This window comes from Daphnia carinata, chromosome 1 (genome assembly GCF_022539665.2).
Source record: "Daphnia carinata strain CSIRO-1 chromosome 1, CSIRO_AGI_Dcar_HiC_V3, whole genome shotgun sequence".
Taxonomy (NCBI): domain Eukaryota; kingdom Metazoa; phylum Arthropoda; class Branchiopoda; order Diplostraca; family Daphniidae; genus Daphnia; species Daphnia carinata.
Genome location: NC_081331.1, coordinates 825,983 through 845,292, shown reverse-complemented (window position 1 = coordinate 845,292; position 19,310 = coordinate 825,983). Strand labels below are relative to the sequence as shown.

Sequence of the window (19,310 nt, the reverse complement as noted above, 5' to 3'; positions counted from 1 at the left end):
TGACCCCTCAAGCAATTCAGTTTACACCGACTTAATCTAAAGCCATATTAGGCGTTTCACAGTTGGATACAGTATATAAAGGACGACAAACGTTCAGTAGATAATCTTGGCTCGATCGACAATAATTCAAAATGATGAAAAGCTTATTAATTCTTGTCGTTGCAGTTGGCTGTGCTTCTGCTCAGTACAATCTAAATCCCAAAGACGTCCGAAGCGACAACCCGTCGCCTTCCTTTGAGGTCGAACAAGCTGATGAACGATTTATTAAAACAGTCTCTTTGACCTTAACGACCACGACGACCACAACAACTTCGACGACAACAGCAACGTGCACCACGTCCACAGGTGGACTTTCTGTTTGCACAGCCTCCGGAAGACGGCGTCGTGGTCTCCATCTCAGCGGAAACAAGGAAGGCCGTGGACTCTTCTACAACGAAAATGAAACTGAAAGCGAAGACGGAACCATTTTCCTTCCATCACCCATCAAGTAAAAGAGTATTTCACTGTTTGTGCAAATCATTTTGTTTTAATGCTAAAGGCTGTTTCATCTTCACATCATTAGGGAAGAAGTTCAACCTGTGAAATCAGTACCTGAATCCATCCGCGAAACACGCGAAGCCCCAGTACCAATCCCGTTCGTCGTTCAGCCCGGATTTAATGCTCCTGCTGGCCAAGGACGTGTGTTGCTCTATTTCGGCACATCGACAGTCACGACCACAACAACGACAACAACGACAACGTCGTTGACTGCCATTTGCCGCAGCACCACCGGATATCCAGTGTGCGGATCCACTGGCAAATAAATCGTTTCCTGAATTCTTGCTCGACGTTTGCGAAACTGAATCAACTGGCTGATAACTATACTGTGTGTTGCCCTTTGAAAATTAATTGCGACTATAGTATGCCTTTAAATTTATTACCATCATGTATTGTTTAATATTTACCTTTATCTTACTGCGCAAACATGTGTTCTTGATTTTTCTTTTTCAAGCAAAAGCTGCAAAACGATTCTTTCGTTAGAAACGCCAATACACTTGCAAGACGTGGAAGCATGTTCAATATTTTACATAATCTTTGTTCGTTCATTACGCCTTGATCACAGGTGTAGATAAAATAGCTTTGTACGGCCACTAACATTCATTCTGGGTTATTGTATCGTATAACTATCAAATGCTGTTCCACCACAGCCTTCTGATCATTTTATAAGGGCATCTGCTGTGATGTAGTGTATAAAACGTGATATAATTCGTCTACGGGGAAGAATTGCTGGTAGTTATTTCCACCAATATCAAGGACGCAACCAACGGCACAACATAATAGCTCCGTAAAGAAAAAAAACACTTTGAAAAATAAGAAAGCTAAGTAGAACATTGAAAACCAGTAGCTGTAGTCATGGAAAAATGTGGTTTTGTTGCATAAAATATATATTTTTTGATACTATGTATTACGTGTACATGATACCCCGATACCACATGATGATGTTCGGCAAACTATGTGGAGGCGAGAAGAATTTCGGAAATGCAAAAGAATTAAAAACACATGAACGTTCGAGAAAATTTTGAAATAAGAAAACACAAGTCACGGTCAAAGACCTAAAAATGAAAAATGTGCCATTTCAGTTAGCAACCATCATTAGGGTAAGAAACATGGATAAAATTTGAGTTCTTCAGCGCCATTTTTGCCAAGAATGCATGAGTAACTGGGGATTTGAAATTCGGAAGGGCGCTGATCTGGTAAAACTTGGAGACAAGATACTTCTTTCGAATAGCCTAACAAATTGAAGTTTGTACAGAACATACTGAGGCTGTTGACTAACGCCGATAATGCTTACCTGATACTTGCTCGTTTCCGATTTAATAATCAATGAGCAAAGTTTCTCCACTATCGGCTCCAGATCTCCGTAAGTGTACCCAGAATAAAAAACCAACGTGTCGTTCCATAAAACTTCAATAGGTGTTTCACGTTCATCAAGAATCCTAAATATTCCCAAACGCAAAATTTTAACATCATTTAAAATACAACACTTGTAACAGCTTACTTAAGAGACAAGCATAGCGATGCCGCAGCCAGTTGCGATGGTAAAAAGTGACAGAACTCGTATTCTGGCAACGACAGTTCCATCAGATACTTTGACAGGGTGTGGTGCAGAACGTCAACCTATGAAATTTCCAACCAAAAACTTTAAATACGCAAGTAATGTGCAGAGCATGGCTTCAGGCTTACCCAGTCATAAACATGCGTGGCAGCTTTTGTGTACCGACGTAAGAAATGAAGGGGAAGCGGACGGCCTAAACTAAAGTCCAATGCCTTAAGGATACGTAATTCCATGCGCAGAATTTCCTTCTTTGTATAAGCCTTATCCGACATGAAAACGAAGTCATGAATCTCAGGAGTGTACATCTCTTCGAATTTAGAAGCGATGAACATACACGTAAGGCCCACAAGTTGCAGATCATGCCGAACAATAGTAGGCTCAACCTTGATTATTTAATTTACTTGAGTTAAATGTGACAAAAGTAAAAATAGAGCTATATACCTGAAGAAAACGATCCATAGTAGCCACTGTCAAATACAGTGTTTCCTGGAGTAGTTTGAAACGCCCATGGACTTCCACCATCCAGTCAATTAAGATCGTGCGCATGGTTGGCCTGATCTTGTAGCCTTCCATGTAATTGGGTTTAATGACAGCTTTTTCCTGTGTATGAAATAAGACATGAAAACAAAGAATTGACAGTGGGAAAATAGAGTGCACCTCTAACTCATGCAAGTATTTATAGATGTCCTTGACATAGACAGCAACCAGCTGTGGATTAGATTCTGTGTCAATTTCTCAATCTCCAAATTTTGAGAGGAAAATGATTGCCGTCTTTCTGTATCTGCAGCAGGTTGGACAACATCCTTGTCACTTGGCAGTGGCTGAGGTACACTATGGCAAAGTTGATGGTGAGGACTTCAATCAAGGCCATTGTTACAGATAGACTTACTTCTCTGAATCTTGAACTTGTTTCTTAAAGATCTTAGAAGGTAAAAGTTGTGGTTTCTTAAAATCAGTCTCAGAGGCTACATTTGTCAGCGTTGATTTGTTGCTACAAATGTCCCCCAAAACAGCCCTCTGCTTAATTACTGCTCCCGTAAATTTACCACTTGTTGACAGACTACTTTTGCCTCTTAGCATTGTAGCATTTTCACCATCATCATGAACCTAGACCCAAATGGAAATGTATTTTCATCTAGTTCACTGTCAAACTCAAATATTATTAAGGAGTACCGATATAGCAGAGGAAAGTGCTTCTAGTCTGGTCAGAGGCATATTGTTACACTAGTTCAATTGCTTGAGTAATAAACTTGTATATCCACGTCGATTATTAAAAATCATCAGGCAAGTCGCAGTCTCACAAGGGGTAGGCCACGCGACGATATCAAATGATGTGATAATACAGCTAATCGTTTTTGCAAGACCACAGACAAACATTCATGTACAACAGAATATAAATTAATTAAAAGAAAGTACAGTTAATAAAAGACAGTGAGCTCTTACCTTATAGCGTACGAAAATGCGAATGATTCAATCAAGTTGAACTTCTGAGCAAGTAGACTTCACAGGGATAGGAGGACTATAAAGGAATTTGTTGGGGGTTGAGAACTAAGGTGACACAATGGCGGCATTCAAAAACAACCAGGAGTTTTAAATTCAAACGTGCCATGTTGCCATTTCAAACATATAAAAATATGCCGTTGATGTAAATATTTTTTGAAATTATTAATTGTTTTTGCTACTTTTTGAACACTGTTGTAATTTCTAAGATATGGAATCAAATAAACCTTCCTGGTTACCTATTTCAAAAACGACACAGTCCATTGTCACCAACACGCAAAATAAAGATATGCGTATACCATTGCCTCTAGTCTCTTATAACTTCACCGGTTTTGGCCGGTAAGGATACAAATTCCTTTTGTTAAATTACCAATATCTGTCTTTATTGCGCTGTAAGTAACCACTTGATAATTTCTAATAGACAGCATAATTTTAAAAAAATGCTTTATAGAAAATAGCTATGTATATTTTTCACTTTAGTTTGACGGAATTTGCTGCATTTCCCGATAGGGTTGTTATATTATACTGAAAAAACAGAAATTCAGCATCCTTCGTACGTTAGGATTCCAATCTACTTTGGTCTCAATATACAGAATTTTCTTTGGGTTCGTCGTACCCCAGTTTTATATATGAAATTTAAAAAAAAATATAATTTGTCTGTCTAAAACAACGGCAATGGAAACGAGAGATAAAACCTGACAGATCGGGAAGTGGAATGGTCAATGGCAGTAATAATTTCCTGAATAATCTCGAAATACGAGAAGAGACGGTTCGCAAGAGTCTAGTGCAAGTTATCAATCACTGCATCTGTGTTTGTCGAACAAGCAACATCAAGTCGCTATGGGCCAGCTCCAATGAGATTTTAATGATTTTCACCTTCTGAGTTGAAAGGTAATATCAGCTACCGTTGCCCAACATCGAACTGCAAGTATAGGTTGTGGTTCTTCTTTGAGGTATTCCTGATTCTGTCGTGCATTCTTCGTCCCGTGAGCGAATCTTGTGAAATGGAGATTTTGTCGATTGAAATTATATGTTGAAAATTTTGGGCGCGGTGATGATCTAAAAAAATTGTTATCGAATTTTTGGCTTGCAGTGAATAAACTTGCTGGAATCTTTAAGATATCGTGCTTGTATCATCATGAAGCAAGCCACAGGCAAATAAACACGAATTCGGAGTATCAATTTCGAATTGCGTGGAATGGCCTCAATGATTTGATTTGGCTAATATAACCACAAGCTAAAGTAAAAAAAGAATCATCTTCCTTGACCGCTGGAATGGTCTCTAGCTTAAACCAAAGAAATGTCATTTTCTAGGAAGAATATCCGTCCGCCTTGTTGTCATGGAAACTGCGATCATCAAAAACTTAGCGAATACTAGTCCGTAACGCTATAGGAATTTCGTGGATGTTGTTTGATCCAAATAATAATCGTTTATCTTCAGAAAACGTTGAAATTGAAGTAAAAATTTGCCCCCAGGTCCTTGTCACTTCCCAATATGCAGCGGCTATTTTAACTGTCACTCCGGGAATCGTTAATAACATGGCTTCATCATGAAGTCGACAGTCTACGTCACTAGTCAAGCTATTGAGAAGAAAAATGTTAGTCTTGAGCTCTTCACCAGCGCGTTCTCCGGTTATGAATTTTGGGACCGTGAGAAATCCAATTAACTGGACACAAAGCAAAAACAATTCTGTTTCCCATCAAATGAAGAATATAAAAGAGGAACAGCTTATTTTGCATCAGCTACAATCCCATTACACCACATTTCGTATTTAGTTTTTGGATAATATGATAAATCGCGTGACGAAATTGAACACTCCCCTCGGTCTGAATGACAACCGAAAGAAACGAAAAAGGGTCACATTCAATCCGTCAGCAAGGAATGGGTCTAGACCCTGCAAATACTTTGGCAGTAGCAAATTATGGTTCTCAAGAAACGCCTCCAATGTCACTCTTTGCTGTCAACCCAGCCGAAATTGAATTCGACTCGATCCACGTCCATCAAAACGCATGAGTTCTCTATAAAGACGTAAGACCTCAGCATATAAAGAGGTAAAACCCCGACTGAATCTCTGCCATTTGTTCAGGTAAACTGCAATCTACCCGAAAAAGAAAATGCTCCGTTTAATCATCACACTCGTCTTTCTCTGCTATTTCCTGGCTGCCGTCGCGGGAGATCCACAACGTTACTTTTTCCCATCCGGTTACCAGAGACACTATCTATATCCTTCGCCAGTGTATCACAACAATAAGCAGCAGATCGAATCGTCGTACCAGCCGCTGGGATACTTCCGCAGTGGCTTACCTCTCCAAGAGGAAGATCAACCATTCGTCCACCGCAACCCGAATCCCCGTCTCTTCCTCAATTTATTCACGATGAGCAACGGAGGAAGCGCGTTGATAACACTAACCTATTCAACATCGACGACAACGAAAACCAATACGATTACCAAATTCTGTACTACCTCAACCGCAGCATTAGTTACTTGCTCTCCGGCAGGACGTCGTCGTCGTGGAGTGGGCCGTCGTGGACTCTACCACGATGAAGATGATGTATCAGAGAACGTGCAAGACATTGCCGCGTTACCAACGTAAGTGTTATATTAAATTCAGTCGTGTTCGTACACGACCATTAGCATTTTTTAAAAATGTTGTTTTCATTGCTGTTAAGTGTTTCGGAGCAACCTACTATCACGGCTACTTTCAATGAGGATGGTGACATTAAACGGGAAAGTGTAGGTGGAGATGCTTCCGCATACCTCCTTCCATCCATGTCCGGAAATAACAACGGACGTCAGTTGATTTCATTCGGGGTGTCCACTTCAACGGTTACTGCGACTGCAACGTATACTTCCGTCATAATTGCTGTTTGCGCAAGCACTAGCGGCTTCCCAACATGTGCCTCTGGCTAATTCAAATGTCAATTTACACCTGTCAACTACCGAGATCCGTCCTCCTTCCCGTCTTTTTGAGGTTTCCTCCGCCCGCTATCTGCTGCCGAACATTGAAAATTACACGTAAGATATGAAGCCCTGTTCTTTATGCACTCATCATCAACTGGGTCAACACAGAAAAGACAAACTTATGCTGCATTTATTTCTGTATTCCCAGCATATTTAAAATACAAGCAATAGATTAAATGAACATTAATGATTTTTGAATTGGATGCGCGTGTTAAACCTATATCGCAATATTTGGAGTGAAGCAGAAACTTCTACATGTCAAAGGACTCTAACACAAAGCTAGCATCTGTTCGAACAAGAATTTCTTCAGGGAAATAAGGTTATTGACCAATCTGGCATAACACGTCCAGTAAGGCAATACATGAATAGCATGCGGTAGTAAGGAAGATTTTTAGAACGAAAACTCTACTACTTTTATGGCAATATTCCTGCAATTTCACCATGCAACGTATTTGTAATGATACGTCATCAATAAATGTCCACAGGGGTTACAGCGCCTGTGGCACTCAACGGCTAGCCGCAAGTTCTAATTCAGAGACATAGCATCATATGCTCATTGACGATTTTTCAAATTCATCGTGTATTGCCTACCGACTGTATAATTATTTTAATAAACTAGCATAATATGACTGTACACAGATCTACGGAGACTGCAATAATTCTATTGGCTGCCAACAAGCCCTGGCGGTGAAGGTTACACTAATTACGGAACAATCAATCAATGTCTAGAAATTCGAATCAGACTTAAAATTGAGTTGGAAATTACAAAAATTTCTATTGATGATCGTTGACTTTGGTTTGATTTCATTGGTGTAGTATCGGGTTGGCTAAAGGGTAACCTCTTTACAAAAAGAAGAGTCAGAACTGGCTCAACTATAAAAGAGAGCAGCAACAGACGAAGAGTTACTTCCATCTCTTGATTTCTTTTGAGTCTTACTCTCCCATTTGCTTCAACTAATTGTTCCAATACAAAAAAAAACCATGCATCTTGCTCTCAGCTTTGTCATTTTGGCCATAGCTGTAGCCGCTAACGTCGAAGCGCAATACGGTTACCACAACCCATACGGTTATGGTAACCCAGCCAACTTTGCTCCCCCTTATCCAGGACCTTACGGTTACCCCCAACCTGGACCTTATGCTCAACCTCAGCAAAATTACTTCCGCGCCGGCTACCCTCAGCCATCGTTTGAAGGTAAAAATGACCAACCCGACACGCGTCTTTTCCTTGGAACTGTCACCATCACTTTGGCCACGACAACCTCCACCAGCACCATCGTCACATCTACCACTTGCACTACTTCCGCCAGAGCCATCTCGATTTGCTCTCCTTCCGGCCGTCGTCGTCGTGGCCTCGGTTTGAACATCAGCCAGAAAGCCCGCGGACTTTTCTACAACGACGACGACGACGAATCCGAAACCGGTAGCATCTTCAGCCGCTCAGAGTGAGTACCAATCACGATTTAAAACGTCATTTCGGTATGAGATAATTCTATTTGTACTTGATCTTTTCTCCAGCGACCCTGAAGCTGAAGCTGTCCCTGTTGCTGATGTTGCTGAACGTCAGGCCCGCTCCACCGATGCCGTGGTGCCATTCGTTGTTCAGCCCGGTTTCAACGCCCCAGAAGGTGTTCGAGGTGGTCGTTTTATGGTTACCTTCGGAACATCGACCACCATCACCACCACGACCAGCACTTATACGGCCGTCTTGACTGCTGCATGCAGAAGCACCACAGGCTTTGCCACTTGCCCCGGCACTGGCAAATAATTTAAGCTACGTCTTAACACTACAATTGTCCCCCTTAATGCTAGTGTTATCATTGCCTTTGAAATCCGATTTATTTTTCGTGAGGAATTACGTTTCCCGATATTTAACTTGATTGTGACTTCTTGCGTACCGACTTGATTAATTAAACTGAAAACTTGGGAGGTCTCCCACGGTTTATTTCTTTATCATAAAAACTGAGGATTTAGTTCACTGTTTCTTAAAATGAATGCAATTACAGAAAAAACTGCTTGTAGCTGAAAGCGGCCGAGTAATCTTCTAAATGGTTGTATTTCTATTTAAAAAGAAGAAGACAATACAAATTGCATTAATATTCCAATTCCAATATTTCGCACTGTCCGAAAACGACAGTGGCTAACTATCGAATTCTATAAACGAAATGCAGAATGGTCTGAAAATTCGTCTGAAAATTCGCTAAATGAAAGGGAAGCTCCGGCTGTGATGCAGGATTTGAATTCCGTCATAGTCGAATCTTTTTTCTAACTATGACTCCTGTACTACTTACAGTCTGCTGGGCAAGCTTCCGACTTTGGGTACCCAAAGTGTAGTGGTACGTTGATTGTTGGGCATCAAACCATACGGCTGAGGCTTTCATTTATCCTACTGTCAAGTGGGCTTAAGTGGTCAAACCTGTTTTGTTATTTACAGCAGAAGTTTAGTAAATAAAAAATATTTGGTTTAAATGAGAGATGTGAAATGTCTTTAGAAACTGCCTTTAAATGTGGATGTTCATACGGTTCCTTATCACAGAGTGCATGCTTTTGAACATGCAGCTCATATCGCAGACTATAGAAGAACTTTTCCTGTAACAGAACAAATATTTGTTAGAGAAAACGTTTAGAATGTAATAGGTGGATATGTTTCATTGACTATATGGCGGAGATGTAAACAAATCTTGAACGAGTTCTTTAAAAAAATGAGCTATTAAAATAGTAAACGAATCGGCAAGGAGGTCGATGTCTTAATTCACGGACGTTGAGCAGGAAGTCATGCAAAAGAACGGGTTCATTGACAACGGAGCAGTGGATAGTAGAAGCTTTAGGCATCGCGCGTTATAAATACGGTCGATAGTTTGGTGAAATCCACTGATATCCAATTAAATTTACATTAGGCCAGAAGCTAACGATACCTCGAGCAGGATTGCAAGGGATAAAACCATCGTTCCTCATCAGTATATAAGCAGACGGCAGTGGCTGTTGGAACCACCAACATCGAAGCTAGTACAGGCATCTCTCATTTCAATCAATTTATCTTTCAGTATTTTCACACTTCACCATCGACAAAGTCATGAATATCGCACTGAGCTGTTTATTGGTTTTGGCCGCCACAGTCGCCACCAACGCCGAAGCCGATCCGCAGTACCCCTACTACGGTTACGGCCATCCTGCGGCATATCCTCCTATGCCTCATTACGGCAATGGCTACGCCCCCGAACAATCCAACTACTTCCGTGCCGGCCTTCCTAACCCTTCCTTTGAAAATCAGGACCCGAAACAGGACGGACGTGTTTTCTTGGGAACTGTCACCATCACGTTGGCCACGACAACTTCTACTAGCACCGTTACCACATCTACCACCTGCACCACTTCAGCCAGAGCCATCTCGATCTGCTCTCCTTCTGGCCGTCGTCGTCGTGGTGTCGGTTTGAACAACAGCCAGAAAGCCCGCGGACTCTTCTACAACGACGAACAGGAAAAAATCGAAGCAGAGAGCATCTTCACTCGCTCCGAGTGAGTTTTCATAATAAAATGATGCCTATTTGCTATTGCATTATTTAGCGCTCTATTTTTTTTAAAACGTCAAACTATAACCATCCTTTCTTTTTTCATTCATAGCAATCCTGAAACCGTGCCTGTCGCTCCAGCCGTCGAGCCAGATGTTGATCGTCAAGCCCGTTCCACCCAACCTATGGTTCCATTCGTCGTTCAGCCAGGTTTTAACGCCCCAGAGGCAATTCGAGGTGGTCGTTTCTTGGTCACCTTCGGAACATCTACCAGCATCACCACCACGACTTCCACCTACACTGCCATTTTGACTGCCGCATGCAGAAGCACCACAAGCTACAACACTTGCACTGGCACTGGAAAATAACTTTCATCCTTCTCTTAGCACTGTGAAAATTGACCCAAGTTTTCTATAAAATTATTGTTACCCGTATTATTATGTTGCCAATGGTTCGCAACCCGACTCATTGTGGCAGCAATTCTACCCCTTTTTTAATATTTAAGTTAATTATGGCTTCGGGATGTATTCGTTGATGATTGTATTGAAATTCCGTGCAGTCAGCTTACGATTGACCAGAAAAACCACTTCTCTTCTTCCAGACAGAAGAATCAGCTCAAAGTAAACATCTGTTATCGTTGATCTAAACCACGCAAATTGTCTTTACATGAAGGCATCTGCCAGTTTCTGAAACGTTGCCGTCCAGCCCATCTAGCCAATAGATTACAATATAACAGTACTACAATACACAGTGCAGCAATCAAAACCAATGGTTTACTTCTACCTATCGTTTGCGTACTATGAGTTCCTATACGAGTGTATGCAAAGCTATTTTTGCTCAACTATGGACAGCGTTAAGCATAGTCAATATATTAAAATTTTATATATACAGTATATATATATAGCCGGTCATCGACATCATTCACTAATACGCGTCGACCTCATAGCTTGTCATATGGAAATGCAAGATGTTTTGATATTTTCAACATCATTTTTACTACACTTGGTCTTCATGGTCTAGTAATATTTCAGAAACACAATAATGAAGGAAAATTATAGATATTTAATGTTGTTGAGCAGCAAATTGAACCTATCTGAAAGTGCGTAAAATTTCATCGCGTCAGAGATCCGTCCTAGAACTGAAGGAACGACATATGTTGAAGGTTAAATATCTGACCGGCGGGATCTAGACGTGTTCGTCTCACCACACAGCTTATCAATCAGAAAAACAGATCACACATCATCGCGCCGAGCGTGCGGATCACAGAAGCTGCACGCACATTATGCATCTTCCTTTAGGCGGAGAAATTGAAACCGGCAGTTGGTGAGTAATTACAGAACCTTTACGAATATTTCGGCTTGGCGAGTGCCGAATGGGCATGATTAACGAACGCGTTCAGTATCAAGGAAATAGCAGCGCAGAACGAATTTTCGTACGTTGACTGGATTTGGGCGTGACGTACATCGTCAGACCATTGTCCGATAATTACTGTGAATGCGAGTGTGTGCTACGTTCCACGCGTTTCCAAGATCATGTGAGGTTGCAATCGAGACCTTGGATTTAGCAATATGGCCTCTGTTTTCGTGATACTGCATGCATTTTAGACATCATATTTAGGTTCTGCATTTCAGTCAATTGGAATCACGCTAGCGCCCCACTGAGAAACGGGAAGCATGATTTTTATTGACAAAAATGCGGGCTGTTTATCAAGTGATCACCAGTTCCACTATCGGAATGTAGGATACACTACATCGCGTGCTGGAGTTTTAGGTTAGAGATAATCTCTCACTGATTTGAAGCCAATGTGTTTGGCCAACCGTGGACAAAAGAGTATTACCTTTTCCGTGATTAGTCCACAACGTGATGGATACGTGAGCACAGAAGACATCCAACCAATAAAACGTATTGACATTGCTTGGTTCTTTATTCGTAAACGTAGGTTTTTACGATGAAATTTTACAATGAGATAACAATGATGAGTTACGGCAATTTTGAAACGATGTGATTCCAAACTTGCTAAGCAAGCTTGAATCTTTTCGGAGATGGTGCGTGAGAGCTACCTGGTTTTATACGACGACAAACGAATCTTAACGGCTCACTTTGCATAGACACGTTTGGCGCAAGGCTTTCATTTACGGCTTCACTATGAGAACTTTCAATTGACTTTACTGATTGATCATCAGTGACAAAGTCCTCCATACTATCTTTAGTCTTCACTAAAGAATCATAAAGTTTCAATTTTTTAGTTGAGAATAAAATTGACTTCCATTTTTCATCTTCTTCCTCTGGCATAATTTCGACAACATATGCAGGTGGCTCTGCCTTTTTCACTTGTGCAACTGGATGATTGAAGCATGTTGACTTTCTTTGTTTTGGCTCTGTTGGCCAAAAAATTCCCATATAATATTACTTTTAGGCCACTGTTTTAATAAACAGAATAAACCTACCTTGATTTACATCATCACTAAGTTGAAGGTTAGTATCTGACACTTCACACGGCTGCTCTTCAGAGCATTGTGCCACTTTGGTACATGGATGTTCGGGGTTGGCATCCTCCCCATTAGCAACCGCTAGTTGCAATAACGTTTCGATCCTTGATGAGCTATTATCCATATAAGATCGAAGGTCGACATCTTCCTTTTCCTCTTCATACTAGTTTAACTAAAGAGGTAGAGTCATACACACCTTCAAAAGTAGCAAGCCATTACCTTGCTAAACAAAGAGCTCCAGAAGCCCTCTCGCTCTTTTATAACTGTTTGCCAGTATTTTTTCACTTTATCCATCCTGCAGAATTTTCATGTCAACACATTCAAGCTCAGCATTTACTGGTCTACCATCACAACAACACAAAACCTGTCAACAATGGCCCCTTGCCAAGTCAGGCAAATTATTTTCGTCTGCTCGATTTTTTTGGTGTATTTCTCCTACTAACGCCCTAATACTTTATAATGACTTTCGGCAATCAAACAACTATGAATAGGAACACGCCACCTCTTCATATTTAATTTTGAAAATAAATCAAAAAATACTTTAGTGTATTTGACACAAACTTATTAAATGAATGAATACCACATCATTGCAACAAGCACAGGTGATGTGGGTGCTAATAAAATGCCTTTTCAGTAGTTAACCAGATCCAAATTTCAAGACAGGGTTGTTTTTATACATCAAATAATCTTCATATTTGAAGAAAGAAATTTCAGTTTCATTTCTCACATCACTTTCATCAAGTGTACATCCTGCTTTGAGAATAAGGCCTTCGTCATTCTCCTGGTTAATAACTGGATCATTTGTTTTTGCACCATAAGCATGATGTTCTATCTGTAGAGCTTATAATTTTATGGTAATAAGTAACAATAGAATTTGGCGCTATATTACCTTCAAAGTATCATAGTCGTATCTGCGGAACGGTGGTGGTAGCCCTGGAGCAACGCTTAGCTCTTTAACTATTCTTGATTTTAATTCGTCAGTTGTTAAAAGAAGCGATACGTCCTTCAAGACCACATTTCGAATGTTCCGATACTCAAATGACCGAATAATTCGGATAATAATCGTAGCGGTGTCCATTAGATATTTGGTAGTTTGGCAGTTTGTTTTGAACAGATTGGTGTTGCCATTGCAGAGGAAGCCTAATACATTTACGTTTCTTATAGATATCATGATATTGGCTATATCGTTAAAAATATTTAAAAAATAGAGTAATAATGATACTTCAAATAATTTGCCAATTTAAAGTGTAAGAAAAAAAATTACAGCAATAATTTGTTTAGCAATCACTCTAATCTGGCAATACTGCTTTTAAGAGATGACAGATCGACAAAAAAGTCTCCTTTTACCGGCCACGTAGTCTGATTCATCTTCATAACAAAATGGTTTAACATAAATAATATTTATTTCGAACACCACCGTTATAGACACTAACGAAATATTATTTTATATTTAGCCGTTAAAATTAGATATCAAGCGAAGGCTTACTGCCCGTTCCGATCGAGTTAAAAGTGTTGACTTGCATCCAACTGAGCCATGGATGTTGGCCTCCCTATATAACGGAAACGTTCACATTTGGAACCATGAATCACAACAAATCATCAAATCCTTTGAGGTACAATGTGATATATTTAATCATTTTGTAGGATATTGATCAATCATTTTTTTAATGTAGGTTTGTGATTTACCTGTTCGTGCTGTTAAATTTGTCCCAAGAAAAAATTGGGTTGTTAGTGGTTCAGATGATATGCAGGTATGAATTTCATTTCTTGGAAATTTTCTTAAATGTAATGTAATAATATTTACAGGTTAGAGTATTCAATTACAACACACTTGATCGTGTGACAGCATTTGAAGCTCATTCTGACTATGTTCGTTGCATTGCTGTCCATCCCACTCAACCCTTTATATTGACCAGCAGTGGTATGTTAACAATATTGTACAAAATGGAGTATTGGAAGCATATCAAGTATAAAACTCATCCTTTTTTTCTCTTTTTTTTTTGTAGATGACATGTCAATTAAATTGTGGAATTGGGAAAAGAACTGGGCATGTCAACAGGTTTTCGAAGGACATACCCATTATGTTATGCAAATTGTCATTAATCCTAAGGATAATAACACATTTGCCACTGCCTCTCTTGATAGAACAGTCAAGGTATTATGACATTATTTTTCTATCTGCTGTGATTATTAAATTAAATATTCTCTGTTCTAGGTTTGGCAGTTGGGCTCCAACAGCCCTAATTTCACACTTGAGGGCCATGAGAAGGGCGTCAATTGTGTGGACTATTACCACGCTGGCGACAAACCTTATTTAATTTCCGGAGCAGATGATCGTCTTGTAAAAATTTGGGATTATCAAAATAAAACGTGCGTGCAAACCCTTGAAGGACATGCTCAGAACATTTCATCAGTTGCTTTTCATCCTGAACTTCCAATTCTCCTTACGGGCTCTGAAGATGGAACAGTCAGGTGCTTAATCCATTCCAATACTCATGTGTTTCTCATCAAATATAATTATCTTCTGTATATAGGGTCTGGCATTCAAATACCTATCGGCTGGAGACTACACTCAATTATGGTTTGGAACGTGTCTGGACAATTTGCTGTTTACCCGGCTCTAATAACATCGCCCTGGGTTATGATGAGGGATCTATCATGATCAAGTTAGGTAGAGAAGAACCTGCCATGTCGATGGACCAAAGCGGAAAAATCATCTGGGCTAAGCATTCAGAGATCCAACAAGCTAATCTCAAAGCGCTGCCAGACTCAGAGATAAAGGATGGCGAACGCCTTCCGCTGGCTATCAAAGATATGGGTGCTTGTGAGATCTATCCGCAAACAGTAGCTCATAATCCAAACGGAAGGTATTTTTCTATATTCTTTGCGTGTTTAAAAAGTTGTATACAAGAATCCTGTTTGAAAAAAAAAAAAACAGATTCGTCGTTGTTTGCGGTGACGGCGAGTATATAATCTACACAGCTATGGCTCTACGCAACAAGGCTTTCGGCTCAGCGTTGGAATTCGTATGGGCAGTTGATTCCTCCGAGTATGCCGTTCGCGAAAGTGCCACATCTGTTAAAGTTTTTAAGAATTTCAAGGAAAAGAAGCAGTTTAAACCTGAGCTTGGAGCAGAAGGTAATGTGTTATGCGCTTTTCTTGAATATCCAGATGAGAGTCAACTAACATAATATTGCCACTCGTCCAGGAATTTTCGGTGGAGCAATGCTTGGTGTCCGGTCAGCCAACAGTTTAGCATTCTATGAATGGGACAATCTCACGTTGATTCGCCGAATTGAAATCCAACCACGCGGTGTGTACTGGTCGGAGAATGGAGAATTAGTTTGCATTTCTACCGAAGATAGCTATTTCATTTTGCGTTATGATGCTGATGCTGTAGCCAAGAGCTTCGAAACCAAGGAAGGCCTTACAGATGATGCTGGGATCGAGGTGCTTTAATTTAAAAAAATGTTAAAGAAATCGATTTCTGATTCGATCAAGGGCTTTCCTGTAATTTAGACGGCTTTCGATATGTTGTCCGAAGTGCAAGAGAGTGTCAAGACGGGCCTTTGGGTTGGCGATTGCTTTATCTACACCAACAGTGCCAATCGCCTGAATTATTACGTCGGTGGAGAAATTGTGACAGTCGCCCATCTTGACAGGTAGGCATATGGCAAAACCGTAACCCGTATTGAAAACCTCTGTGAAAAAATTTGTTCTGTCTATTCCAGAGTGATGTACTTGTTGGGGTATATTCCCAAGGATAATAGCCTTTACCTGGGCGACAAGGAGTTGAATGTTGTCTCCTATGGATTGCAGCTCTCGGTGCTGGAGTATCAGACGGCGGTCATGCGACGAGATTTCGAAACCGCTGATCGAGTTCTCCCCTCAGTTCCCAAAGAACAACGTACCAGAGTTGCACACTTTCTCGAGAAACAGGGATTCAAGGAACAAGCTTTGGCCGTTTCTGCTGATCCCGAACATCGTTTCGAACTTTCGCTCCAACTAGGACAATTGCAACTAGCCTACCAGCTGGCTTGCGAGGCCCAAAGTGAACACAAGTGGAAGCAACTTGCCGATTTGGCCACAACTAAATGCCAGTTCGAGTTAGCTCAAGAGTGTCTTCACAAGGCCCAAGATTTTGGAGGTCTCCTCCTCTTGGCCACTGCGTCCGGTATGCTATCCACAGTTTGCAACAATTGCCATTGACGATCACAGATCACTAATAACTTGTTGCGCTGTTTAGGCAACGCCGAAATGGTGCAACGGCTGGGCGACGACGCCATCGGAGCTGGCATGAACAACGTTGCGTTTTTGACGCGCTTCCTCAGTGGCGACTTGAACGCTTGCCTTGAGATTTTGATCAATACCCAACGCATTCCCGAGGCTGCCTTCTTTGCACGCACCTACCTGCCCAGCCAAATCTCTCGCGTCGTCCAGCTCTGGAAGCTTAGCCTTAGCCAGGTCAATGCCAAAGCCAGTCAGAGTCTGGCCGATCCAGCCCAGTACGACAATCTCTTCCCAGGTTTGATGGATGCTTTGAAGACGGAGCAGTTTCTTGAACAGAGACGCCAGCAGATGCCGGCCTCTGCTTACCCTGCGCTGCCCCACAACTGGGAGAGACATCCTGTTGACGAGATGCGTTTGGCTGAACAAAATGATCAGTTTCATCACGTTGCATGCGCCAAAGTGTCCTTTGTAGAAGAAGAAAAAGAAGTTGAAGAAGCCAGTGAGCAGCATCATTCGATCGCTTCCGTCAGTGCGGTACCAGAGTCTGCTACGAAGCCTGCATTTGAGGCCGCCAATCAACCTAAAAATCTGTTGGACGATGACGCGGAAGATTTCCAGTCTGCGGATTCTGACACCAAATCAGCTCAGGCTTCCAGCCAACTTGACCGTGATCTGGAACTTGACTTGGAAAATCTTGAGTTAGACGATAACGTCGATACGTCCGAAGTTAATTTGGACGACGACCTCCTCGACGATTAAATATGGCAGTGAACCACCACCTATAATGATTTTTTGTTTTCTACAAATATTTTTGCCCATGTTTTGTTTAAGTTTTCAGCGTCTCGTGGCTGATACCCAAATAATTGATATCATCTAACTACTTGTCGCTTGAGAGGCATCCAATAGTAATGGGGAAGACGACGTGGAATTTTCCTTTTCCATAGTGTTGCTAAGTGTTTCGCCGTTCCACCATTCGCCACAAACGAAATAATTTCAACTACATTCTTGTTATACTTGAACTGAATTTTTCTTTTAGTACAATATAAAAGTACTATCCTTCATTTGTTTCATGTAAGCATTGTGTTTCCCTTAAGAGAAAGTGGGCAAAAAAATGCCGTTGAACGACCAACATGACGCAACTGAAATGCCTGCGTTGTACGGTTACGTGCGGTAATGTGATCTAAATATTTAAAAACATGTAACACGAGCGAAACATTTATGATGTTTTACTTGTCATCGGAACCCTGGACCTGCCAAGAAGTTAAGCGTCTTTGAGATGGAAGGGGGGGGGGGGGGTCGCGGTAGGCCCACGGTACGTCCAAGTGAAGAGGAATATCGTTCTTCGCCAATGGCTTGCGTGGGTGGTCCGTACCGTTCTTGCAACTGAGATTACATTTAGAATTTCAAACGAACGTAAACTGATTTAGTTGAATGCGTTTTCGCCAACATAGAAATACAAGTTTCGCATGACATCACGTGACTCCACGCCGATGTGATGTTAGAAAAAAAAAAAAAGAATGAAGCAAAAGAATGTCAAATAAAATCGTTCATAAATTTGAAACAGAGATACAAGTTGTCGAGAGAGAAGCATTGCCACTATAAACTCAATGGAACTTTGAGGTTATCGTCGATATCAGCAACAGCTTCACAGTCGGAGCTAGCCAGGCAAAAGCTGCAAGTTTTTCCTGAAACTCGATCGCTGCTTAGCTGCACTGTTGGTCTTGGGTGTATTCTAGATTAAAATCTGGTTACATGAAAAAAAAAAAAGAAAAAAGGATTTGCTTAATGAGAAGATATATCTAGTGCAAGTATATACATTTTTATAGAAACAAACACAGAATACCATTGAAACGGTAGGTAGCAAGAAGCTGTTGAGCGACGCAATTTTTCCGATGTGTAATACTATCCAGATATCGCAGGAGAGGTACCCAAAAGTTTCACGTCTATTATTCAACCGATTAAAAGTGAACTGATACCATCTGAAACGTTCCCTGTAGAATCCGTATCCCCTTTAGTTTAGAAGAAGAATCCCCATCATCCTTCTGTATGTTGTTCTTAACCAAACAAAAAGAAAAGTATTTCATACACATACGGCCAATTTAGTCCTCGTTAAATTCGTTTCAGTCCATAACAATGGAGTCACGTTACCATCGAAATATTCTCCCACTTAGACGCGCCTCTACCGTAACATCACTTTTTGTGGAAATTAAGGAAATTTTAAGCCCGACAAAAAATAAGCCCGAATTTTCCTTTAAATAAATAATATCAATAAATCTAGGTAACTATATATAATTTAGATTCAAAATATAACACGAATTACGAAAATGAATTTAGTTTTTACGTGGATTTTATCGGTTTTGAGTAATCTAAAATATAAAAGTAGGTGCGATAGAAATTTTTAAGCCCGACAAAATAACCCTAAACAACTTTTTACGTAGATTTTATGGTTTTTGAGTAATCTAAAATATAAAATCCTTAGCCCGACTAAATAAGCCTGGCTAAGGATATAAGAAAAGTCGGGCTTATT

The 19,310-nt window shown here is 40.6% G+C and overlaps 8 protein-coding genes across 9 annotated transcripts; 5 read left to right on the top strand and 3 right to left on the bottom strand.

The window, feature by feature from the left end:
• Positions 1 to 97: 97 nt before the first annotated feature.
• On the top strand, positions 98 to 847 carry LOC130691953 (uncharacterized). Its single transcript, XM_057514996.2, has 2 exons — positions 98 to 487; positions 563 to 847. The coding sequence occupies exons 1-2, from the start codon at positions 132 to 134 to the stop codon at positions 801 to 803; spliced, it is 597 nt and encodes a 198-aa protein (XP_057370979.1). The 5' UTR covers positions 98 to 131; the 3' UTR covers positions 804 to 847.
• Positions 848 to 1,571: 724 nt separating this feature from the next.
• On the bottom strand, positions 1,572 to 3,175 carry LOC130692183 (G2/mitotic-specific cyclin-B-like). Its single transcript, XM_057515260.2, is given in 8 exon segments — positions 1,572 to 1,769; positions 1,832 to 1,976; positions 2,039 to 2,157; positions 2,224 to 2,478; positions 2,537 to 2,695; positions 2,753 to 2,829; positions 2,832 to 2,926; positions 2,985 to 3,175. Coding segments are annotated over 8 exon segments (1,191 nt in total). The 3' UTR covers positions 1,572 to 1,619.
• A 2,500-nt stretch (positions 3,176 to 5,675) lies between these two features.
• On the top strand, positions 5,676 to 6,702 carry LOC130691933 (uncharacterized). Its single transcript, XM_057514975.2, has 2 exons — positions 5,676 to 6,186; positions 6,267 to 6,702. Exons 1-2 carry the CDS (start codon positions 5,711 to 5,713, stop codon positions 6,505 to 6,507), a joined length of 717 nt encoding a protein of 238 aa, XP_057370958.1. The 5' UTR covers positions 5,676 to 5,710; the 3' UTR covers positions 6,508 to 6,702.
• An 806-nt stretch (positions 6,703 to 7,508) lies between these two features.
• LOC130691952 (uncharacterized) lies at positions 7,509 to 10,833 on the top strand. Its single transcript, XM_059496488.1, has 2 exons — positions 7,509 to 8,000; positions 10,177 to 10,833. Exons 1-2 carry the CDS (start codon positions 7,540 to 7,542, stop codon positions 10,430 to 10,432), a joined length of 717 nt encoding a protein of 238 aa, XP_059352471.1. The 5' UTR covers positions 7,509 to 7,539; the 3' UTR covers positions 10,433 to 10,833.
• LOC132088204 (uncharacterized) lies at positions 9,545 to 10,091 on the top strand. The gene has a single exon (XM_059496491.1). It carries the CDS (start codon positions 9,629 to 9,631, stop codon positions 10,073 to 10,075), a length of 447 nt encoding a protein of 148 aa, XP_059352474.1. The 5' UTR covers positions 9,545 to 9,628; the 3' UTR covers positions 10,076 to 10,091.
• A 385-nt stretch (positions 10,834 to 11,218) lies between the features above and the next one.
• LOC130691934 (uncharacterized) lies at positions 11,219 to 12,939 on the bottom strand. 2 transcript variants are annotated; one of them, XM_057514978.2, is made up of 4 exons: positions 12,773 to 12,939; positions 12,512 to 12,716; positions 12,125 to 12,442; positions 11,219 to 11,571 (listed from the first exon to the last, which is right to left on the bottom strand). In XM_057514978.2, the coding sequence occupies exons 1-4, from the start codon at positions 12,845 to 12,847 to the stop codon at positions 11,531 to 11,533; spliced, it is 639 nt and encodes a 212-aa protein (XP_057370961.1). In that variant the 5' UTR covers positions 12,848 to 12,939; the 3' UTR covers positions 11,219 to 11,530. The 2 variants fall into 2 exon arrangements, with proteins under 2 accessions (XP_057370961.1, XP_057370960.1); XM_057514977.2 differs by lacking the exon at positions 11,219 to 11,571 and having other exon boundaries at positions 11,970 to 12,442; positions 12,773 to 12,936.
• Positions 12,940 to 13,082: 143 nt separating this feature from the next.
• On the bottom strand, positions 13,083 to 13,658 carry LOC132088206 (UPF0538 protein C2orf76 homolog). Its single transcript, XM_059496493.1, has 2 exons — positions 13,443 to 13,658; positions 13,083 to 13,385 (listed from the first exon to the last, which is right to left on the bottom strand). The coding sequence occupies exons 1-2, from the start codon at positions 13,629 to 13,631 to the stop codon at positions 13,191 to 13,193; spliced, it is 384 nt and encodes a 127-aa protein (XP_059352476.1). The 5' UTR covers positions 13,632 to 13,658; the 3' UTR covers positions 13,083 to 13,190.
• A 207-nt stretch (positions 13,659 to 13,865) lies between these two features.
• On the top strand, positions 13,866 to 17,844 carry LOC130691948 (coatomer subunit beta'-like). The gene is made up of 12 exons (XM_059496485.1): positions 13,866 to 13,936; positions 14,008 to 14,166; positions 14,227 to 14,304; positions 14,360 to 14,474; positions 14,560 to 14,708; positions 14,769 to 15,025; positions 15,088 to 15,420; positions 15,492 to 15,691; positions 15,762 to 16,003; positions 16,073 to 16,215; positions 16,285 to 16,727; positions 16,800 to 17,844. The coding sequence occupies exons 1-12, from the start codon at positions 13,934 to 13,936 to the stop codon at positions 17,540 to 17,542; spliced, it is 2,865 nt and encodes a 954-aa protein (XP_059352468.1). The 5' UTR covers positions 13,866 to 13,933; the 3' UTR covers positions 17,543 to 17,844.
• The last annotated feature ends 1,466 nt before the right edge of the window (positions 17,845 to 19,310 follow it).

What these genes read in the sequence shown, in the direction of transcription:
- LOC130691953 (XM_057514996.2), top strand. Translation starts at nt 132, where the DNA reads ATGATGAAAAGCTTATTAATTCTTGTCGTTGCAGTTGGCTGTGCTTCT. An exon ending in TTCCTTCCATCACCCATCAA is followed by an intron (nt 488 to 562) that starts GTAAAAGAGTAT and finishes TCACATCATTAG; the next exon opens with GGAAGAAGTTCAACCTGTGA.
- LOC130691933 (XM_057514975.2), top strand. Translation starts at nt 5,711, where the DNA reads ATGCTCCGTTTAATCATCACACTCGTCTTTCTCTGCTATTTCCTGGCT. An exon ending in GACATTGCCGCGTTACCAAC is followed by an intron (nt 6,187 to 6,266) that starts GTAAGTGTTATA and finishes ATTGCTGTTAAG; the next exon opens with TGTTTCGGAGCAACCTACTA.
- LOC130691952 (XM_059496488.1), top strand. Translation starts at nt 7,540, where the DNA reads ATGCATCTTGCTCTCAGCTTTGTCATTTTGGCCATAGCTGTAGCCGCT. An exon ending in AGCATCTTCAGCCGCTCAGA is followed by an intron (nt 8,001 to 10,176) that starts GTGAGTACCAAT and finishes TTTCATTCATAG; the next exon opens with CAATCCTGAAACCGTGCCTG.
- LOC132088204 (XM_059496491.1), top strand. Translation starts at nt 9,629, where the DNA reads ATGAATATCGCACTGAGCTGTTTATTGGTTTTGGCCGCCACAGTCGCC.
- LOC130691934 (XM_057514977.2), bottom strand. Translation starts at nt 12,847, where the DNA reads ATGGATAAAGTGAAAAAATACTGGCAAACAGTTATAAAAGAGCGAGAG. An exon ending in GGAGCTCTTTGTTTAGCAAG is followed by an intron (nt 12,717 to 12,772) that starts GTAATGGCTTGC and finishes TAGTTAAACTAG; the next exon opens with TATGAAGAGGAAAAGGAAGA. An exon ending in TAGTGATGATGTAAATCAAG is followed by an intron (nt 12,443 to 12,511) that starts GTAGGTTTATTC and finishes TTTGGCCAACAG; the next exon opens with AGCCAAAACAAAGAAAGTCA.
- LOC132088206 (XM_059496493.1), bottom strand. Translation starts at nt 13,631, where the DNA reads ATGGACACCGCTACGATTATTATCCGAATTATTCGGTCATTTGAGTAT. An exon ending in ACGACTATGATACTTTGAAG is followed by an intron (nt 13,386 to 13,442) that starts GTAATATAGCGC and finishes TAAGCTCTACAG; the next exon opens with ATAGAACATCATGCTTATGG.
- LOC130691948 (XM_059496485.1), top strand. An exon ending in AAATCATCAAATCCTTTGAG is followed by an intron (nt 14,167 to 14,226) that starts GTACAATGTGAT and finishes TTTTTAATGTAG; the next exon opens with GTTTGTGATTTACCTGTTCG. An exon ending in GCTCATAATCCAAACGGAAG is followed by an intron (nt 15,421 to 15,491) that starts GTATTTTTCTAT and finishes AAAAAAAAACAG; the next exon opens with ATTCGTCGTTGTTTGCGGTG.